Source organism: Ranitomeya variabilis, chromosome 2, assembly GCF_051348905.1.
Source record: "Ranitomeya variabilis isolate aRanVar5 chromosome 2, aRanVar5.hap1, whole genome shotgun sequence".
In the NCBI taxonomy this organism is placed as follows: Eukaryota; Metazoa; Chordata; class Amphibia; order Anura; family Dendrobatidae; genus Ranitomeya; species Ranitomeya variabilis.
The window spans coordinates 2,982,171-3,005,300 of NC_135233.1; the positions used below are offsets into that span (position 1 = coordinate 2,982,171).

At 46.4% G+C, this 23,130-nt stretch overlaps 1 protein-coding gene across 4 annotated transcripts in view; it reads left to right on the forward strand.

Annotated features, from left to right (window-relative positions):
• Positions 1–23,130, forward strand: part of ABCC8 (ATP binding cassette subfamily C member 8) — a 458,344-nt gene that overhangs the window by 273,077 nt on the left and 162,137 nt on the right. For all 4 annotated transcript variants that reach the window (XR_013220972.1, XR_013220971.1, XR_013220970.1 and 1 more), the window contains exons 19-22: positions 438–536; positions 5,292–5,376; positions 5,532–5,612; positions 12,769–12,906. Coding sequence is in view for 1 of the 4 variants with exons in the window: in XM_077281846.1 (XP_077137961.1) it covers positions 438–536; positions 5,292–5,376; positions 5,532–5,612; positions 12,769–12,906 (403 nt within the window). In the remaining 3 variants the exon portion in view is untranslated. The remainder of the gene's footprint in view (positions 1–437; positions 537–5,291; positions 5,377–5,531; positions 5,613–12,768; positions 12,907–23,130) is intronic.

Consider the following 23,130-nt stretch of genomic DNA (forward strand, 5'->3'; position numbering starts at 1 on the left):
GACCTGATCATGGGAGTCATTCCAGGTGATGACCTGGTGAAGAATGACGTAGGGTGTGAAGCTGTCATCAGAGTAATGGTGGGGATATCAGGAGGAATCTGACGTGTAACACATTTGGGTTTGTTTCTATATTCGCTCTCCTGGTTTTGCTGCCTTCACTCTGAATCTACAATGTGCACAGGCGTGTACACACTTTAGGGGAGTACACTGCTTATGTAAAATACATATATAGTGTGTGTGTATGCCATGTATGCGGGGTGCGCCATTGTTACACCCCTCACACTCTCCATTGTTGCAGATGTCGGCCTCCGTGTATTCGGGAGATTTCCTGACTATTGACCTTCAGCAGCCCTTGCTCTATGGCGATGGCGGCCTGTCGTTACTTGTCGTCTGTCCATCATGTGACCTGGTTTCTTATGCCCTTTCTTTTGTCTCAGGCGGAGGGGGACAGTAGCGTATGCTTCCCAGAAGCCCTGGCTCCTGAATGCCACCATGGAAGAAAACATCACCTTCGAGAGTTCCTTCAATAAGCAAAAGTAAGAATCCTCTAAACTAAGGGTCCAAGACCAGTCAGGAAGGGGTTAGGTGACCAAAAACGTCCCCCATAAACAGTGTCACAATCGGCCCAGCTTAGCGCATGTCTGCTGCAGTGTGTACACAGGTGGGGCCACCATTACCCAACCATGGACCACCCCTTTAAATTATTAGATGAGGTTTCTACAAGAGAAAAGATGAACCTGTGCAAGTATAAACGTAGCCCCTCATATGCGACCATATAAAGTATGTGATCCCCATTATATGCAGATCACACCGTGTGCAGACTTAGCAGCAGCCGGCAAAATGGCCAGGAAGAGATTGCCTGCCTCGGGATGCACCACCTCCACCCGCCCCAAGGTTACCCGCCTCAGGATGCCCTGCCTCCACCCTCCTCAGGATGCTCCACCCCAGGATGTCGCGTCTCATAATGCCCCACCCACCCGCCTCAGGATGCCCCGCCTCCACCCTCCTCAGGATGCTCCACCCCAGGATGTCGCGTCTCATAATGCCCCACCCACCCGCCTCAGGATGCCCCGCCTCCACCCTCCTCAGGATGCTCCACCCCAGGATGTCGCGTCTCATGATGCCCCACCCATCTGCATCAGGATGCCCTCCACTACTCGCCTCAGGATGCCCAGCCTCAGGGTACTCCTCCTCCACCCGCCTCAGGATGTCCTGCCTCCTCCCTTCTCAGGGTGTACTGAATTATTAGCAGCTCGTTTTACATCAGCAAAATGGCTAAAAACATTTAGGACATCCCAAATTGTTCACGGTCAACAGGACACAGAACCATAGAGACGCAGCCGAGGTGAGGAGGCCATGCCCAACCACAACTGAGCAAGTCACAGAAGTACAAGGTGCTCAGATACACAGCCGAGGTGAGGAGGCTGAGCCCGACCACCACTGAGCAAGACACAGAAGTATAAGGTGCTCAGAGACATGGCTGAGGTGAGGAGGCCGAGCCCGACCACCACTGAGCAAGACACAGAAGTATAAGGTGCTCAGAGACATGGCTGAGGTGAGGAGGCCGAGCCCGACCACCACTGAGCAAGACACAGAAGTATAAGGTGCTCAGAGACATGGCTGAGGTGAGGAGGCCGAGCCCGACCACCACTGAGCAAGACACAGAAGTATAAGGTGCTCAGAGACATGGCCGAGGTGAGGAGGCTGAGCCCAACCACCACTGAGCAAGACACAGAAGTATAAGGTGCTCAGAGACATGGCCGAGGTGAGGAGGGTGAGCCCGACCACCACTTAGCAAGACACAGAAGTACAAGGTGTTCACTGCTCAGAGACACGGCCGAGGTGAGGAGGCTGAGCCCAACCACCACTGAGCAAGACACAGAAGTATAAGGTGCTCACTGCTCAGAGACACGGCCGAGGTGAGGAGGCTGAGCCCGACCACCACTGAGCAAGACACAGAAGTACAATGTGTTCAGTGCTCAGAGACACTGCCGAGGTGAGGAGGCTGAGCTCGACCACCACTGAGCAAGACACAGAAGTACAAGGTGTTCACTGCTCAGAGACAAGGCCGAGGTGAGGAGGCTGAGCCCGACCACCACTGAGCAAGACACAGAAGTACAAGGTGTTCACTGCTCAGAGACACGGCCAAGGTGAGGAGGCTAAGCCCGACCACCACTGAGCAAGACACAGAAGTACAAGGTGCTCAGTGCTCAGACACGGCCGAGGTGAAGAGGCTGAGCCCGACCACCACTGAGCAAGACACAGAAGTACAAGGTGTTCACTGCTCAGAGACACGGCCGAGGTGAAGAGGCTGAGCCCGACCACCACTGAGCAAGACACAGAAGTACAAGGTGTTCACTGCTCAGAGACACGGCTGAGGTGAGGAGGCTGAGCCCAACCACCACTGAGCAACACACAGAAGTACAAGGTGCTCAGTGCTCAGAGACACGGCTGAGGTGAGGAGGCTGAGCTCGACCACCACTGAGCAAGACACAGAAGTACAATGTTCAGTGCTCAGAGAAATGGCTGAGGTGAGGAGGCTGAGCTCGACCATCACTGAGCAAGACACAGAAGTACAAGGTGTTCACTGCTCAGAGACACGGCCGAGGTGAGGAGGCTGAGCCCGACCACCACTGAGCAAGACACAGAAGTACAAGGTGTTCAGTGCTCAGAGACACGGCCGAGGTGAGGAGGCTGAGCCCGACCACCACTGAGCAAGACACAGAAGTACAAGGTGTTCACTGCTCAGAGACACGGCCGAGGTGAGGCTGAGCTTGACCACCACTGAGCAAGACACAGAAGTACAAGGTGTTCACTGCTCAGAGACACGGCCGAGATGAGGAGGCTGAGCCCGACCACCACTGAGCAAGACACAGAAGTACAAGGTGTTCACTGCTCAGAGACACGGCCGAGGTGAGGAGGCTGAGCTCGACCACCACTGAGCAAGACACAGAAGTACAAGGTGTTCAGTGCTCAGAGACACGGCTGAGGTGAGGAGGCTGAGCTCGACCACCACTGAGCAAGACACAGAAGTATAAGGTGCTCAGTGCTCAGAGACACGGCCGAGGTGAGGAGGCCGAGCCTGTCCACGACAGAGCAAGACAGAAGTGAAATGTCAGGCCTGGGCCAAGTAATATCTGATGCAAATTGTTCCCAGGTTTTATTGATTGATGACATGAGACAACTGTGGATGGAGCAGGTGGACGGGCCGTGGCCGGATCAGTACTGCGCTGTGACTTCTTATACTCAGGATTCTTCATCTTCTAGATGGACGTCAACGGCGACGATCAGTGATAAATTATCAGAGACACAGATAATGATTCTGCACACAGTGTACGGGGGGATATTGTGGATGGGATCTTGTCACGAATCACAGGGGGTAACTTTATCATCCCACCCCGCTGACCCCAATATGTCATTAACCGGGGTTGTTTGGTTGCCCCTGGTTCTTTTCTGAAGGGGATTTATCTATATCCCACTTCCCAGTTCCGGTTGGAACTTGCAGCTCTCTGGAGCCCCACTTACCCTCAGGTCAGACAGGGTACTGCACCATAAAGGCTGCCTGCTATGTACTGGCTAATGGGCACACTGCAGCGAGGGAGATATAACTACTCCCACTCAGCTGGGAACAATAATTATCAACACCGTCCGTCCCTACCAGGTTTCCCAAAGGCGCAGGACAAATCTGCCACCAGCTTTGATTTCTTAATTAATAATGGGTCCGGAACCAACCCAATTAGTAGCGTAATTCATTTCAGACGATGTGACAGTACGTTATAGAGCAAGGAGAAATGAAGCTAGTAATTTTATATATTTTACTCCAAAAGGTAGGCAGTGTTTACAAAAGGGTCAAAAGGATATTATAATAGAAGACAAGTATCGTATGTACAGACAATTACAAATAAAAAGGGATTAACTGTGAAAATCAACTTACAGTTCTTTCATGTCATGCAATGGCACGCCATGTGGTGGCCGGGGGGGGGGGGGAGGGGACCTTCCCCCAAATCTTCAGGTCAGATTGCACAGCCTGTCGTAGCTGAATCCCCCAGAAAAAGACCCCCCTTGTCTGGGCCTCTTGAGTTTTATACCTTTGCCCAAAACTAAGGGTCTTCCCCCTGGATGACCTCATGGGGTGGGCAGAGCTATAGAATGCACTCCTCTTTCTTGAGTATGTGAAAAACCATCATCCCACATATCTCGGCATATGAACCTCGTAGAAAGACGACACCCGTGTCATTATTCTCAGTGTGTAAACAGAGTCAGAATAGGCGGCTGCACAGGACCTGGTGATGGGAGTTTTTTAGTGCAGATCGCACGCTGCAGCTCAGAAGAGGAGAAGACTGGATGAAGTAAAAATGGACCAGTCATATGGAGCGCAAGCGACACAGTTCAGCTGGTATTAAAAAGTCTTCATTTAATATTTCCACAACGCGTTTCAACGGAATAGTTGAATGTTCTTCAGGTGGCAGTTATCATTCACTGCCACCTGAAGAAGACGGAACTATTCCGTTGAAACGCGTTGTGGAAATATAAATGAAGACTTTTTAATACCAGCTGAATTGTGTCGCTCGCGCTCCATATGACTGGTCCATTTTTACTTCATTCTCAGCGTGACGTAGTGATCCATTTAAGTATAGACACGGGGTAGCTGAGTGACCCAGTTACGTAGTAATCCATTTCTTAATTGTGCTGGTTCTGGAACCTAGAAAACTCACTGGCTGATAGTTCTACCGAGGCACATGCCAAAAATGTATTTGTCCCACTTCTATCATTACCCGGTGCTATAATATTTACGTTTGCAAGGACAAAGTAACTTGTTTTTTTTTCCGTGTGCTTCTACTTGTACTTTCAGTTTAAGGCCATAAAACTCCTCAGTGAAGGTTGCTGGCACGCTGGTCTCACATTACAGCTGTATAGCAGGGGGGGGGGGGGGGGAGTGAAAACGCAGGATGTGTCTGGAACCATGGACCTTCTAGAAAATTACTCAGACCATGACATAGTTACATTATCGTGACAGATCTGTGTTATATACAAGTTACAAGTATATAGATGGCCCTCGTGATGGTAGAGTATATAGAGCTGCTGATTATGACTATATACGTGGCCTCTCTTATACATGCATGTACGTGGGCCCTATTATACTGTTATGTACATGGCCCCTCTTACACGAGTATTACGTTGCCCCTCTTACAGGTGGCCCCTGGCTGAGGGTCCATGCCCCCGATGAAACGTTTCTTCCTCGGCTTCTGATTACACCCCACGTTATCCCTTCCTGTCCCGTGTGTCTCCAGGTATAAGGCTGTGATTGACGCCTGCTCCCTGCAGCCGGACATCGACATCCTGCCCCACGGGGATCAGACGCAGATCGGAGAGCGGGTGAGTGGGCCGCGGATGACCACTCGAGGCGCCACGTCCTCAGGCAAACCGGAGGGAACGTGTGAGAAGAACGTCAGGGTCTGCCGGGACCAGTAGTTGTTCCAGAGCTGGGCAGCACAGGCTGCAGGGGGTTGATGTCCTGTCTTGTGTTTCAGGGCATTAACCTGTCCGGTGGTCAGCGGCAGCGCATCAGCGTGGCCAGAGCGTTGTACCAGCAGACGAGTGTCGTTTTTCTGGTGAGCAGCTAATCCCACAACATGACCGCGGCAATCATCTGTGGTCACCTGTGTACAGGGGGATCAGACAAAGGGCGCAGGTCACAGGGTCACACGAGTGCGGGGACGTGCCCAGATACCGGGTACATTGCTATAGTGCCGGTACTGGTACTGGGGAAGGGGCTGTGTGTCTGATACTAATACTGGGGTTATAGTGCTGGTACCAGGAGAAACATGGAAGAACAGAAAGAATATATATATATACACATACATACACACACACACACGTACAGTACAGACCAAAAGTTTGGACACACCTCATTTAAAGATTTTTCTGTATTTTCATGACTATGAAAATTGTAAATTCACACTGAAGACATCAAAACTATGAATTACCACATGTGGAATTATATACTTAACAAAAAGTGTGAAACTACTGAAATTATGTCTTATATTCTAGGTTCTTCACAGTAGCCACCTTTTGCTTTGATGACTGCTTTGCACACTCTGGGCATTCTCTTGATGAGCTTCAAGAGGTAGTCACCGGGAATGGTTTTCACTTCACAGGTGTGCCCTGTCAGGTTTAATAAGTGGGATTTCTTGCCTTATAAATGGGGTTGGGACCATCAGTTGTGTTGTGCAGACGTCTGGTGGATACACAGCTGATAGTCCTACTGAATAGACTGTTAGAATTTGTATTATGGCAAGAAAAAAGCAGCTAAGAAAAGAAAAACGAGTGGCCATCATTACTTTAAGAAATGAAGGTCAGTCAGGCCGAAAATCTGGACAAACTTTGAAAGTGTCCCCAAGTGCAGTGGCAAAAACCATCAAGCGCTACAAAGAAACTGGCTCACATGAGGATCACCCCAGGAAAGGAAGACCAAGAGTCACCTCTGCTTCTGAGGATAAGTTTATCCGAGTCACCAGCCTCAGAAATCGCAGGTTAACAGCAGCTCAGATTAGAGACCAGGTCAACGCCACATAGATTTCTAGCAGCAGACACATCTCTATAACAACTGTTAAGAGGAGACTTTGTGCAGCAGGCCTTCATGGTAAAATAGCTGCTAGGAAACCACTGCTAAGGACAGGCAGCAAGCAGAAGAGACTTGTTGGGGCTAAAGAACACAAGGAATGGACATTAGACCAGGGGAAATCTGTGCTTTGGTCTGATGAGTCCAAATGTGAGATCTTTGGTTCCAACCACCGTGTCTTTGTGTGACGCAGAAAAGGTGAACGGATGGACTCTACATGCCTGGTTCCCACCGTGAAGCATGGAGGAGGAGGTGTGATGGTGTGGGGGGGCTTTGCTGGTGACACTGTTGGGGATTTATTCAAAATAGAAGGCATACTGAACCAGCATGGCTACCACAGCATCTTGCAGCGGCATGCTATTCCATCCAGTTTGCATTTAGTTGGACAATCATTTATTTTTCAACAGGACAATGACCCCAAACACACCTCCAGGCTGTGTAAGGGCTATTTGACCAAGAAGGAGAGTGATGGGGTGCTACGCCAGATGACCTGGCCTCCACAGTCACCAGACCTGAACCCAATCGAGATGGTTTGGGGTGAGCTGGACCGCAGAGTGAAGGCAAAAGAGCCAACAAGTGCTAAGCATCTCTGGGAACTCCTTCAAGATTGTTGGAAGACCATTCCCGGTGACTACCTCTTGAAGCTCATCAAGAGAATGCCAAGAGTGTGCAAAGCAGTCATCAAAGCAAAAGGTGGCTACTTTGAAGAACCTAGAATATAAGACATCATTTCAGTTGTTTCACACTTTTTTGTTAAGTATATAATTCCACATGTGATAATTTATAGCTTTGATGCCTTCAGTGTGAATGTACAATTTTCATAGTCATGAAAATACAGAAAAATCTTTAAATGAGAAGGTGTGTCCAAACTTTTGGTCTGTAATATATATACACTGTACACACATATACATACATACAGTGCTTTTTGAAAGTATTCGGCCCCCTGGAACTTTTCAACCTTTTCCCACATATCAAGCTTCAAACATAAAGATACCAAATGTAAATTTTTGGTGAAGAAACAACAAGTGGAACACAATTGTGAAGTTGAATGAAATTTGTTGGTTATTTTAAATTTTTGTGGAAATTCAAAAACTGAAAAGTGGGACGTGCAATATTATTCGGCCCCTTTACTTTCAGTGCAGCAGACTCCCTCCAGAAGATCATTGTGGATCTCTGAATGATCCAGTGTTGTCCTAAATGCCTAATGATGATAAATATAATCCACCTGTGTGTAATCAAGTCTCCGTATAAATGCACCTGCTCTGTGATAGTCTCAGGGCTCTGTGTGAAGCACCGAGAGCATCATGAAGACCAAGAAGACAATGATCCCAAATATAAAGCAAAATCCACAATGGAATGGTTCACAAATAAACGTATCCAGGTGTTAGAATGACCAAGTCAGAGTCCAGACCTCAATCCAATCGAGAATCTGTGGAAAGAGCTGAAAACTGCTGTTCACAAACGATCTCCATCAAACCTCACTGAGCTCGAGCTGTTTGCCAAGGAAGAATGGGCAAGAATTTCAGTCTCTCGATGTACAAAACTGATAGAGACATTCCCCAAGGGACTTGTAATCACAGCAAAAGGTGGCGCAACAAAGTATTAAGGTAAAGGGGCCGAATAATATTACACGCCCCACTTTTCAGTTTTTGAATTTCCAAAAAAATTTAAAATAACCAATAAATTTCGTTCAACTTCACAATTGTGTTCCACTTGTTGTTGAGATATATATATATATATATATATATATATATATATATATATATACACACTGTATATACACTAGGGTGTTTCATTTTGTATGGTAAAAATTAAAATGTCAAATTTTTGCACACTTTGCTTATGCCCTGAGTCTCACTAATGTAAAAAGTATATTTGCCAAATTTCAAGATGATTGAACAATATTTAGAGGTTGCACACTTATCAGTTTAATAAAAGCACGCAAAAAACAGATTTTCAATGTTAAGTATTTTTTATTGGAAATTCAAACAATTAAAAACTTAGATAATAGTGACAATAAGCGGTAACATTGATAGGCAGTATCATACGTATTATCCTTTTGTTCGCTGGGTGATGGCTTTTCTATGATACTCGACAACTCTTAACAAGAACTGTTTCTGTTGTTCATCTGTGATTGAATGATTAAACTTCTTTATCAGAGCAATGCGCCTTTCCGCGGTGTCATTCACCACCTTAAGAGCATTGACGGAGCTTCTTAGTGTATCACTGCAATATTCTTCTACATCGTGGATCCCAAACAATTCATAGAATGTCTTTGTTTTACTTGTAACAAAATCGCTGAGTCTTTTCCTTCAAAAACTAGTTTTTTACCTTCCAACTGTTTCAGCCCCTTTTTCTTTGCAGGTTTCATTCTTAAATTTTCAAACATCTTATCCTTCTCAGCCTGACTGATACGTTCATCCAAAAATGCCAATCCTATGTTAGTTTCTGACAGATACCAAATGTGACTCTTAGCCACTGTGAGGGCACTTTCTCTGACATCTTTATCTGGATAATATTGCAAAAGCTGTATCATCTCCAAATCATTCTTTGGAGCCCATCGACTTACAACTGCCTCGTGCCAAAAGCGGACATATATTAGACAGACAAAACGCACTACTTTTCTTATTCCTTTCAATTCAGCATTAGAAATATGCAGTTGTTTAGTGAATAGCACAATTCTGAGTACATATATGGCCTTTGCCATCCACTTTGCTTCAGTCAGAGCCCCTGGAACCCTAAATTCGAAATCGTTTTCATCCCAACCTCCAAGATATAGAAGTGATAGTTCTAATAGCTCTTTGTAATCTTCTCTTGGATGACTGCTATCTTGCAAGACATTGTTGAGGTAGTCCACTATTTTGACACGTTGTTCTTCTAGAAAACCTTGAATGGGATTTTCTTCATCTAACATCGTGGAATAGGACTTCTTATCAACTGAATTCGACTGATTTTGGAACTTTTGGAAAATCTGAATGTCAGGACCACTTGATGGTATGTTACAACAGTTACCAAACACTCCTTTCAAGATTAATTCGTGGGTGTGGTGGCAGCAAGCCAACCACAACAATGGTCGCCCAAATTCAGTTTCAATTCTGATACATGCTCTTTGGATCATTCCTGTATTAGATGCAGTTGTATCGAAAGATATACCAATGATACAGTCACGTAGCGCGAATCGGTCCACCTCCTGAATAACAACTTCAGCCATTAGCTCACCAGTACCTTTCTGGGCAATAGGTACGCCAAGCAAATGCTCAAAATCTTTTCCAGTTTCAAGAACAGCAGCTCTATCTTCTAGAGATTTGACACTCCCTCAGGCAACAATTCACTATCCCAACGTAAGACTAAGGGTACCGTCACACATTGAAATTTCCATCGCTACGACGTTACGATTCGTGACGTTCTAGCGATATCGTTACGATATCGCAGTGTCTGACACGCAGCAGCGATCAGGGATCCTGCTGAGAATCGTACGTCGTAGCAGATCGTATGGAACTTTCTTTCGTCGCTTGATCACCCGCTGACATCGCTGGATCGTTGTGTGTGACAGCGATCCAGCGATGTCTTCGCTTGTAACCATGGTAAACATCGGGTAACTAAGCGCAGGGCCGCGCTTAGTAACCCGATGTTTACCCTGGTTACCAGCGTAAACGTAAAAAAACAAACCGTACATGCTCACCCGTCGGTGTCCTTCAGGTCCCTTGCCGTCTGCTTCCTGCTCTGAGTGCCGGCCGGAAAGTGAGAGCAGATCACAGCGGTGCTGCGATCTGCTCTCACTGTACGGCTGCACTCAGAGCAGGAAGCAGACGGCAAGGGACCTGAAGGACACCGACGGGTGAGCATGTACGGTTTGTTTTTTTACGTTTACGCTGGTAACCAGGGTAAACATCGGGTTACTAAGCGCGGCCCTGCGCTTAGTTACCCGATGTTTACCCTGGTTACCCGGGGACTTCGGCATCGCTCCAGCGCCGTGATTGCAACGTGTGACCGCAGTCTACGACGCTGGAGCGATATTCATACGATCGCTGCGACGTCACGGATCGTGCCGTCGCAGCGATGAAAATTTCAATGTGTGACGGTACCTTAAATGAGGAGGATTTTCAAACAGTGACTTTTCCATGTTCTCAGCCATTTGTCTTCTGTTAATCGCCCGAGCTCGGAAAACGGTAGATGGAGATATGGAAATGCATGAAACATCGTGACCAAGGCTTTCTGCAGTTGCAATAAATGAAGAACTTGCTTGTCGAATGGAGAGTTGTTCTCGATCCCATGTAGCCGTGAGTGTGTAATCCAGAGGTTTTAATCTACGACCTGCACAAGATTTTTTCACTGGTGGTGCAGAAAATTTGTCCTCTTCGTGAATTGATGATGATGGAGATGAGACTGAGTGTTCCACTGTTCATTTTGGTGATTTCTTTATAATGTTTCATCTTGTATGCCTCCTTTTTTTCTGTATTTATTTTCTTCTTTTTAATTTGTGAAGCAAGAACCTTATCTACACCACTCATTGATGAACTCCTACGATCCTCTCCTTGTGACATAAGGAATGCTTTATCGTCTTCTAGTACGCTATTCATGGACATCACATTTTGCCTGGCAATATCAAATAGCTCAACAAGATCACCTTTCCAAATCTGCCGCTTCATATTTGCTTTGTCAGTGTTTCTTGATCTCTCTTTACCCAGATGTTGATATTCCTTGTATAACTTCTGTATACGAGTTCGGATATTCTCCTCTGTCATGACAGAGATACTTGCTTTCTTCCACACGTCCTTTAGTTTAATACTTGTGGATTTAGCAGCACACGAGAGCGTTTCTTTCATTTCCTTGTGATGGTAAATAAAAACTAAAAGCACTTGTTCCTTGGAAGGGAGTCGAGCCCCCAAAAATTCAATTCACCACCAGGCACCTGTTCAAATAACCAATTTCCCTTCTAGTACTCTTTTTCAGTTAAACTACCCGTAAAGCATAATAGAAACACAACATACACATTAGTGTGATGTCGATGATACATTTTCATGAATTTCAGTACTTTCAGATAAAAGTGATCAAAGTGTGCAACCTCTAAATATTAATTGATTGATTAAAATTTTTTACATGGATCTTTTAGATGACTTAGACCAAGGATTCAAGCAAAGTCATAAGAAAATCATAACTTCGGAAAAATGAAACACCCTAATATACACTCATTCATATTCTTTCTGTTCTTGCATGTTTCTACCATATATATTTTTGTATGCATAAGGTTGATCCCTACCTAGTATTGCTTATCTATATATTTTATTGGTGCCCGCGAATCCTCTATCATACGATGGTACTGGTACTGGGAGTTATAGCGCTCGTACTGGGGGTTATAGCGCTGGTGCTGGGGGTTATAGCGCTGGTACTGGGGGTTATAGCGCTGGTACTGGGGGTTATAGCGCTGGTACTGGGAGTTATAGCGCTGGTACTGGGAGTTATAGCGCTGGTACTGGGAGTTATAGCGCTGGTACTGGGAGTTATAGCGCTGGTACTGGGAGTTATAGCGCTGGTACTGGGAGTTATAGCGCTGGTACTGGGAGTTATAGCGCTGGTACTGGGAGTTATAGCGCTGGTACTGGAGGTTATAGCGCTGGTACTGGGAGTTATAGCGCTGGTACTGGGGGTTATAGCGCTGGTACTGAGGGCTATAGCGCTGGTACTGGGGGTTATAGCGCTGGTACTGGGGTTATAGCGCTGGTACTGGAGGTTATAGCGCTGGTACTGGGGGTTATAGCGCTGGTACTGAGGGCTATAGCGCTGGAACTGGGGGTTATAGCGCTGGTACTGGGGGTTATAGCGCTGGTACTGGGGGTTATAGCGCTGGTACTGGGGTTATAGCGCTGGTACTGGGGTTATAGCGCTGGTACTGGGGTTATAGTGCCGCACACTCCTTTATAATTGTGTAGCCTGAGGCCTGGCATCCGTAGTAGCAGCCACCACCATTCCAGAACTGCTTATCTCAGACACCGGAGCCGCCACATGCCCTCTAGGCTGCTCAAATCCAGAGGTGGTCGACTCCTCGCTCCTGCAGATTGTGAGCAGGTGGTAGAGCCTTATACTTGGCTCTCAGGCCTGCAGCCACCATATTGAGGGTTTGTTACCTCCATTATGACATTCCACAGGATGACCCCTTCTCCGCTTTGGACATCCACCTGAGCGACCACCTGATGCAGGACGGCATCCTGAAGATCCTGCGAGATAACAAGACCACCACCGTCCTGGTCACACACAAGCTGCAGTACCTGCCTCACGCTGACTGGGTAAGGGGTGCCAGGAGAAGGATCTCTACCATGCTGCCATACATACTCACCAAGCCCCAGGCCTCTGACACCCTCATGCTTTACACTGCACGTTTACTTGTGTAGGCGGCTGGGGCTCAGGATAGAATGGTCTTTATATAGTATTTCTTATTATATAGACTGAGGGGATGGAGCCATGTAATAGATGAATGGGAGGAGTCTTCTGAATGGGAGGCGTCTGAATGGGAGTGTTTCAAAAGGGTAGGAGTCTGATGAATGGGAGCACTTTCATGAATGGGAGTGTCTCAAGGGGAGAGGTCTGATAAATAGGAGTGTCTCAGAAGGGAGGATTCTGATGAATGGGGGTCTCATAAGGGGAGGGTCTGATGAAAGAGGAGTCTGAATGGGAGTGTCTCAGAAGGGGAGGAGTCTGATGAATGGGAGTGTCTCAGAAGGGGAGGAGTCTGATGAATGGGAGTCTCTCAGAAGGGGAAGGGTTTGATAAATGGGAGGGCCTCGTGAGGGGAGGGTCTGACGAATAGGAGTGTCTCAGAAAGGGAGGATTCTGATGAATGAGAGGAGTCTGCTGAATCGGAGTGTCTGAAGGGGAAGAGTGATGAAAGTGAGGGGTCTGATGAATGGGAGTGTCTCAGAAGGGGAGAAGTCTGATGAATGGGAGTGTCTCAGAAGGGGAGGAGTCTAATGAGTAAGAGGAGTCTGAAGGGGAGTGTCTCAGAAAGGGAGGAGTCTGATGAAAGGTAGTGTCTCAGAAGGGGAGGAGTCTGATTAAAGGGAGGGGTCTTCTGAATGGGAGTGTCTCAAAAGGGGAAAAATCTGATGAAAGTTAGGGGTCTGATGAATGGGAGCGTCTCAGAACGGGAGAAGTCTGATGAATGGGAGTGTCTCAGAAGGGGAGGAGTCTGATGAGTAAGAGGAGTCTGAAGGGGAGTGTCTCAGAAACTGAGGAGTCTGATGAATGGTAGTGTCTCAGAAGGGGAGGAGTCTGATGAATGAGAGGAGTCTGATGAATGGGAGAGTCTCATAAGGGGAGGAGTCTGATGAATGGAAGTGTCTCAGAAGGGGAGGGGTCTGGTAAATATAAGGAGTGTGATTACTGGGAGTGTGTTGAATTGGAGGAGTTTCATAAATGGGAGGGCCTTGTGAGGGGAGGGTCTGATGAATGGGAGTGTCTCAGAAGGGGAGGAGTCTGATGAAAGGGAGGAGTCTGCTGAATGGGAGTGTCTCAGAAGGGGAGGAGTCGGATGAATGTGGGGGCCTCATGAGGGGAGGGTCCGGAGCTATGGCGGCTTTATCCAGCTAGGTTCTGGCTTCCTCTATTCTAGCAGACACAGAACAAGTTTATAAATAGTAAATAATATAGAATCAGGGGTCATGCACAAAATGAGATAGGATCATATAGGAAAACATGATGCAGAATAGACCATACCAAATATGAAGATATAAAATACAACATTTTATTGAAAATAGTATATAAAACCATAAGGAAATAACAGCTGAACCAGGTGGTGGCACACATCACAAAAATACAAATTAGACCTACCTGTAATCATATTTCCAGGAGTCCATCATGACAGCACGTCAGGAAGAGGCAGTCCCGTATATCCTCTAGGGACAGAAAACGCGCAAGAGGTTAAAAGCCCCCCCTTCCTCCTCAACCCCAGTGTCTTTTACCAATCACTACACCAGGATGGATGTAACTTACACACAAATGTTATCTCACATTAGTTTCAAAGTTCAGGGGAGGGAGTGTAATGGTGCTGCCATGATGGACTCCTGGAAATATAATTACCGGTAGGTCTAATTTGAATTTGTGTTTTCCCAGGACGTCCCACATGACAGCACTTCAGGAGAGATACCAAATAAATGGCATTGAAGGGTGGGACCAATACCTGTAGGACCTTTCGTCCATAGGACAATTGCTGACCTGACATAACATCTAACTCATAATGTCTACAGAAGGTTGTTATATTGGACCAAGTTGCTACCCTGCAAATCTGGTCCATGCAAGCCCCTGCTCTTTTGGCCAAGGACACAGAAATTGCTCTTGTAGAGTGGGCTATAATTTTAAGTGGGGGATCTTTTTTCTCCGACTCATATGCTAGTGCTATGGTAGACGTGATCCACCTAGACAAAGTTAATTTAGAGGTTTTTTTACCCTTATTTTTCCCAGCATAATGCAAGAAGAGATTCGAATCCTGCCTCCAAGAAGCTGTGACCTCTACATATCGCAATACTGCTCTTCTCACGTCAAGTGTGTGAAACAGCCTTTCCTTCTCATTTTTTGGAAGATGATAAAAAGATGGAAGAATAATCTCTTGGCTCAAATTTGACTCTTACACTACCTTCAGTAAAAAGGACGGGTCAAGCCTAAATATTAACTGATCCTCTAGGATCTCTAAGTAGGGATCCCTGACTGACAGTGCCTATAATTGACCCAAACGTTTTGCTGAGGTAACTGCCATCAAGAATGCCGTCTTCATAGAGGAAGTTGATGCTGGATTCTTCTTGAGGCTCATAGGGGGATCTGCACAGTGTATTTACACAGGTTTAGGTTCCAAGGAGGCACAGTTTCTCTGACTGTGGGTCTTAATCTGGTAATGGCTTGAGAGAACCTTGCTACCCAAGGGTGGTCCGCTAAAGGAAAGTCCATGAACGCACTAAGGTCAGAGATCTGCACATTCAGTGTGCTAGGCTCAAATCCCTCCTGAAGGAAGTCCAATATTCTGGGAATGTCTGGGTGGGCTGTGCTCAAAGTAGATTTGCCCACGTAAGAACAGAACCTCTTCCATATCTTGGAATAGATCTCTGATGTTATTGGTTTCCTACTCGCCTGCATAGTAGCCACCCTGTCTGACAATCCCCTGGAACTTAGGATCTTCCGTTCAGAATCCAGGCCATCAGGCGCAGAAGATGAGGGTGTTGGTGCCAGAAGGGACCTTGCGACAGCAGATCAGGTCTGTCTGGAAGTGGAACTGGATCTTCCAGAGTCATGCAATGCAACATTGGAAACCAACTCCTCTTCGGCCAGAAGGGAGCTACCAATATCACTGTGGCTTGATCTTCTTTGATTTTCCTCAGTATTCTCGGTATGAGGGGAAAAGGAGGGAATGCATACAGAAGACCTTCCCAACTCTGAGATAGGGTATCTATGCCTTCTGGGCTGTCGGCTGGATTTATGGAAAAGAATCTTGCAACCTTCGCTTTCTTCCAGGTTGCAAACAGGTCTACACGCTATGTTCCCCATCTCTGGGTCAGCTGGTGGAATACCTCTGGGTTCAGTTCTCACTCTGAGGACCAAAGTTTCTCCCTGCTGAGATAATCTGCCGTTATGTTCTCAGAAACTTTCAAGTGCAGGCGGAGATGGATCAGACTTTTCTTTTTGCCCACTGAAAAATTTCGGCTAAGGTCTGCAGAAATTGGCCTCTTGGACCTCCCTGGCGTCGCAACAAAGAAACTGCTGTGATATTGTCCGACAGGACTTTTACATGTCAATCTCGGACAGTGTCCTGACAGCGTTGCAGAGTTTCCCATACAGCTTTTAGCTCTCTAATTGGAGGATCTTCTCCGGTCTTCCGGGCCCCATGTGTCCTGTAGAAAACGACCCTCTACCTCTGCACCCCATCCGTTCTAACTTTCATCGGTGGTAATCCGGATGCAGGGGGAAAGGATCTAAGACACTCCTCTTCCAAGATTGTCCCTGGATGTCCACCATGACAGGGAATGTTTTAGTCCGGTGGGGACCACCATCTTTTTGTCTAGGCCCGAGGGATGCCTGTTCCAGGACGCAAGGACTGCACTTTGAAGGCATCTTGAGTGGGCCTGACTCCAACATACACTTGGGATGCAGGATGTCATCAGTCCTAGGATCCTCATGGTGTATCTGATGGAGGTCATCTTTTTCCTCTGTAACGCACAGATCCTGCTTCTGATCTCCTGCTTCACGTGGGGTATGTACATCCTGCGATGGGAATCGAGGAGGACCCCTAAGAACACCTTCTGGGTCCCTGGACGTAAATCGGATTTTTCCCAGTTTGCCACCTTAGGTCCTCCAGAACTTTTATAGTGCGGGATAGCTGTTTGAGGTGTATAACAGTCTGCTACCAGCAGGCTGTCGTCCAGGTAGGGGACCACGATAATCCCTTGTTTCCTCAGAAAGGCTGCCACCTCCGTCATTATTTTCGTAAAAATGCGCGGGGCTGAGGATAGGCCAAATGGGAGGCACGTGAACTGGAAATTATGGTCTGAATCATGATGGTGTAGAGTGAACCTCAAACATTGGCGGTGGTCTGGGTGAATCGGCACATGATAATACGCATCCCTTAGATCTAAAGTGCACATGGTGTTGTCTCTCTCTCAGTTAGATGGCAGATTTTATGGTCTCCATTTTGAATCTTTTGTGTCTTACCCACTGATTCAGGGGTTTTAGATTTATGATGGTGCGATATTTGCCCGAAGGCTTTTTTATGGAGAATAGGGAGGAGTAGTGGTCCTTCCACAATAGGTACCGGCTCGACCACCCCCAATTCTAAGAGATTGCTGACCTCTGTCCAGAGCCTGTCTTGCACGGAAATGATTGGAGTTTCGTGATGCAAAACCGATAGGGAGGAGATGGGCGAAATCTATCCTGTAACCTTCTCCTATGGTTCGCAGGATCCATTTGTTGCCGGTCATGGCCCCACACTCTGTTTGAAAAAACTGCAGTCTCCCTCCTACTTTCCTGGCGTCAATACCTTCTATGTGCGGCGGAGGATGATTGGTTGACTCTACCCTTACTTCCCTTGGGGTAACTCCACCTGCCTGTTTTTCCCTTTCCCTTATAGTCCTGCCTAGAGGGCTGACGGGGCCTATGAAGGGAACTAAATTTTTTGGGTTTTTTCCCTCCGGAAACCCCCTTTTGTTATCAGCGGCCCTCTCTAAAATGTCATCCAGTACAGGACCGAAGACGTGTTCTTGAGAAGGGGATGGAGCAGAGCTTGCTTTTGGATTGGCTATCCCCTGACCATGTTTTAAGCCATATGGCCCGCTGCGCCGAGTTGGATAGTACATTACTTCTAGCCGCAAATTTTACAGACTCTGCTGAAGCGTCCCCCATAAACTGTCGCCATTTTTAACATGGAGATAGATTCTGCTATAACCTCTCTAGGGGAGTTAGATTTTATCTGGGTGGAGAGTTAGTCATTCCAGATGCACATGGACCTAGCTACCGAGGTGGCTGCTATGTTGGTGTTAATAATCGCCGCCTTGGACTCCCAACTTCTTCTCAACAGACCCTCTGCCTTCCTGTCCGTGGCGTCCTGCAGGCAGGAAGAGTCCTCAAATGGTATAGCGGTCTTTTTTGCCACTCTGGCGATAAGAATGTCCACCTTAGGGATTTCCTCCCATTCTTTGATTTCTGAAGGATTAAAAGGAAGACGGGCTTTAACGTCAAGAGGGATGAGCAGGCACTCCTCCGTATCTTCCCATTCTTCCAGGATCATGGCTCTAAAATGCTGGTTGACTGGGAACACTATTTCTTTGTGTTCTGAGACTGCCGAACATCTCATCCTGAACTGTGCGAGGGACCTCTGTTTCTTCAATCTTCATGGTTACTCTCATCGCTTTCATTAGGTCGTCAGTATCAATGGGTGCACATAATATGGATACATCATACACACCAAGAAAGGCGGTCTGCAGAATCATAGCCGGGTACAAGTAGAGCAGCAGCTTAGTAACAATGGGTGCACATAATATGGATACATCATACACACCAAGAAAGGCGGTCTGCAGAATCATAGCCGGGTACAAGTAGAGCAGCAGCTTAGTAATAATGGGTGCACATAATATGGACACATCATACACACCAAGAAAGGCGGTCTGCAGAATCATAGCCGGGTACAAGTAGAGCAGCAGCTTAGTAACAATAGGTGCACATAATATGGACACATCATACACACCAAGAAAGGCGGTCTGCAGAATCATAGCCAGGTACAAGTAGAGCAGCAGCTTAGTAACAATGGGAGTACATAATATGGATACATCATACACACCAAGAAAGGCGGTCTGCAGAATCATAGCTGGGTACAAGTAGAGCAGCAGCTTAGTAACAATGGGTGCACATAATATGGACACATCATACACACCAAGAAAGGCGGTCTGCAGAATCATAGCTGGGTACAAGTAGAGCAGCAGCTTAGTAACAATAGGTGCACATAATATGGATACATCATACACACCAAGAAAGGCGGTCTGCAGAATCATAGAAGGGTTTAAGTAGAGCCGCAGCTTAGTAACAATGGGAGCACATAATATGGACACATCATACACACCAAGAAAGGCGGTCTGCAGAATCATAGCAGGGTACAAGTAGAGCAGCAGCTTAGTAATAATGGGTGCACATAATATGGATACATCATACACACCAAGAAAGGCGGTCTGCAGAATCATAGCAGGGTACAAGTAGAGCCGCAGCTTAGTAACAATGGGAGCACATAATATGGATACATCATACACACCAGGAAAGGCGGTCTGCAGAATCATAGCCGGGTACAAGTAGAGCCGCAGCTTAGTAATAATGGGAGCACATAATATGGACATATCATACACACCAAGAAAGGCGGTCTGCAGAATCATAGCCGGGTACAAGTAGAGCAGCAGCTTAGTAACAATGGGAGCACATAATATGGATACATCATACACACCAAGAAAGGCGGTCTGCAGAATCATAGCAGGGTACAAGTAGAGCAGCAGCTTAGTAACAATAGGTGCACATAATATGGACACATCATACACACCAGGAAAGGCGGTCTGCAGAATCATAGCCAGGTACAAGTAGAGCCGCAGCTTAGTAACAATGGGTGCACATAATATGGATACATCATACACACCAAGAAAGGCGGTCTGCAGAATCATAGAAGGGTACAAGTAGAGCAGCAGCTCAGTAACAATAGGTGCACATAATATGGATACATCATACACACCAAGAAAGGCGGTCTGCAGAATCATAGCCAGGTACAAGTAGAGCAGCAGCTTAGTAACAGTGGGAGCACATAATATGGATACATCATACACACCAAGAAAGGCGGTCTGCAGAATCATAGCCGGGTACAAGTAGAGCAGCAGCTTAGTAACAATAGGTGCACATAATATGGATACATCATACACACCAAGAAAGGCGGTCTGCAGAATCATAGCAGGGTACAAGTAGAGCAGCAGCTCAGTAATAATTGGAGCACATAATATGGATACATCATACACACCAAGAAAGGTGGTCTGCAGAATCATAGCCAGGTACAAGTAGAGCAGCAGCTTAGTAATAATGGGAGCACATAATATGGACGTATCATACACACCAAGAAAGGCGGTCTGCAGAATCATAGCAGGGTACAAGTAGAGCAGCAGCTTAGTAATAATGGGAGCACATAATATGGACATATCATACACACCAAGAAAGGCGGTCTGCAGAATCATAGCCGGGTACAAGTAGAGCCGCAGCTTAGTAACAATGGGAGCACATAATATGGACGTATCATACACACCAAGAAAGGCGGTCTGCAGAATCATAGCCGGGTACAAGTAGAGCAGCAGCTTAGTAATAATGGGAGCACATAATATGGACATATCATACACACCAAGAAAGGCGGTCTGCAGAATCATAGCCGGGTACAAGTAGAGCCGCAGCTTAGTAACAATGGGAGCACATAATATGGACGTATCATACACACCAAGAAAGGCGGTCTGCAGAATCATAGCAGGGTACAAGTAGAGCAGCAGCTTAGTAATAATGGGAGCACATAATATGGACACATCATACACACCAAGAAAGGCGGTCTGCAGAATCATAGCAGGGTACAAGTAGAGCCGCAGCTCAGTAACAATAGGTGCACATAATATGGATACATCATACATACCAAGAAAGGCGGTCTGCAGAATCGTAGCCAGGTACAAGTAGAGCAGCAGCTTAGTAACAATAGGTGCACATAATATGGATACATCATACACACCAAGAAAGGCGGTCTGCAGAATCATAGCCGGGTACAAGTAGAGCAGCAGCTTAGTAACAATAGGTGCACATAATATGGATACATCATACACACCAAGAAAGGCGGTCTGCAGAATCATAGCAGGGTACAAGTAGAGCAGCAGCTTAGTAACAATAGGTGCACATAATATGGATACATCATACACACCAAGAAAGGCGGTCTGCAGAATCATAGCCAGGTACAAGTAGAGCAGCAGCTTAGTAACAGTGGGAGCACATAATATGGACATATCATACACACCAAGAAAGGCGGTCTGCAGAATCATAGCCAGGTACAAGTAGAGCAGCAGCTTAGTAATAATTGGAGCACATAATATGGATACATCATACACACCAAGAAAGGTGGTCTGCAGAATCATAGCCAGGTACAAGTAGAGCAGCAGCTTAGTAACAATGGGAGCACATAATATGGATACATCATACACACCAAGAAAGGCGGTCTGCAGAATCATAGCCAGGTACAAGTAGAGCAGCAGCTTAGTAACAATGGGTGCACATAATATGGACATATCATACACACCAAGAAAGGCGGTCTGCAGAATCATAGCCAGGTACAAGTAGAGCAGCAGCTTAGTAATAATGGGAGCACATAATATGGACATATCATACACACCAAGAAAGGCGGTCTGCAGAATCATAGCAGGTACAAGTAGAGCAGCAGCTTAGTAACAATGGGTGCACATAATATGGATACATCATACACACCAAGAAAGGCGGTCTGCAGAATCGTAGCCGGGTACAAGTAGAGCAGCAGCTTAGTAATAATGGGAGTACATAATATGGACACATCATACACACCAAGAAAGGCGGTCTGCAGAATCATAGCCGGGTACAAGTAGAGCAGCAGCTTAGTAACAATGGGAGCACATAATATGGATACATCATACACACCAAGAAAGGCGGTCTGCAGAATCATAGCCAGGTACAAGTAGAGCAGCAGCTTAGTAACAATAGGTGCACATAATATGGACACATCATACACACCAAGAAAGGCGGTCTGCAGAATCATAGCCAGGTACAAGTAGAGCAGCAGCTTAGTAACAATAGGTGCACATAATATGGATACATCATACACACCAAGAAAGGCGGTCTGCAGAATCATAGCAGGTACAAGTAGAGCAGCAGCTTAGTAACAATGGGTGCACATAATATGGACACATCATACACACCAAGAAAGGTGGTCTGCAGAATCATAGCAGGTACAAGTAGAGCAGCAGCTTAGTAACAATGGGTGCACATAATATGGATACATCATACACACCAAGAAAGGCGGTCTGCAGAATCATAGCCAGGTACAAGTAGAACAGCAGGTTAGTAATAATGGGTGCACATAATATGGACACATCATACACACCAAGAAAGGCGGTCTGCAGAATCATAGCCAGGTACAAGTAGAGCAGCAGCTTAGTAATAATGGGTGCACATAATATGGATACATCATACACACCAAGAAAGGCGGTCTGCAGAATCATAGCCAGGTACAAGTAGAGCCGCAGCTTAGTAACAATGGGTGCACATAATATGGATACATCATACACACCAAGAAAGGCGGTCTGCAGAATCATAGCCAGGTACAAGTAGAGCAGCAGCTTAGTAATAATGGGTGCACATAATATGGATACATCATACACACCAAGAAAGGCGGTCTGCAGAATCATAGCCAGGTACAAGTAGAGCCGCAGCTTAGTAATAATGGGAGCACATAATATGGACACATCATACACACCAAGAAAGGCGGTCCGCAGAATCATAGCAGGGTACAAGTAGAGCAGCAGCTTAGTAACAATGGGTGCACATAATATGGACATATCATACACACCAAGAAAGGCGGTCTGCAGAATCATAGCCAGGTACAAGTAGAGCAGCAGCTTAGTAACAATGGGAGCACATAATATGGACGTATCATACACACCAAGAAAGGCGGTCTGCAGAATCATAGCCGGGTACAAGTAGAGCAGCAGCTTAGTAACAATAGGTGCACATAATATGGATACATCATACACACCAAGATAGGCGGTCTGCAGAATCATAGCAGGGTACAAGTAGAGCAGCAGCTTAGTAACAATGGGTGCACATAATATGGATACATCATACACACCAAGAAAGGTGGTCTGCAGAATCATAGCAGGGTACAAGTAGAGCAGCAGCTTAGTAACAATGAGTGCACATAATATGGACGTATCATACACACCAAGAAAGGCGGTCTG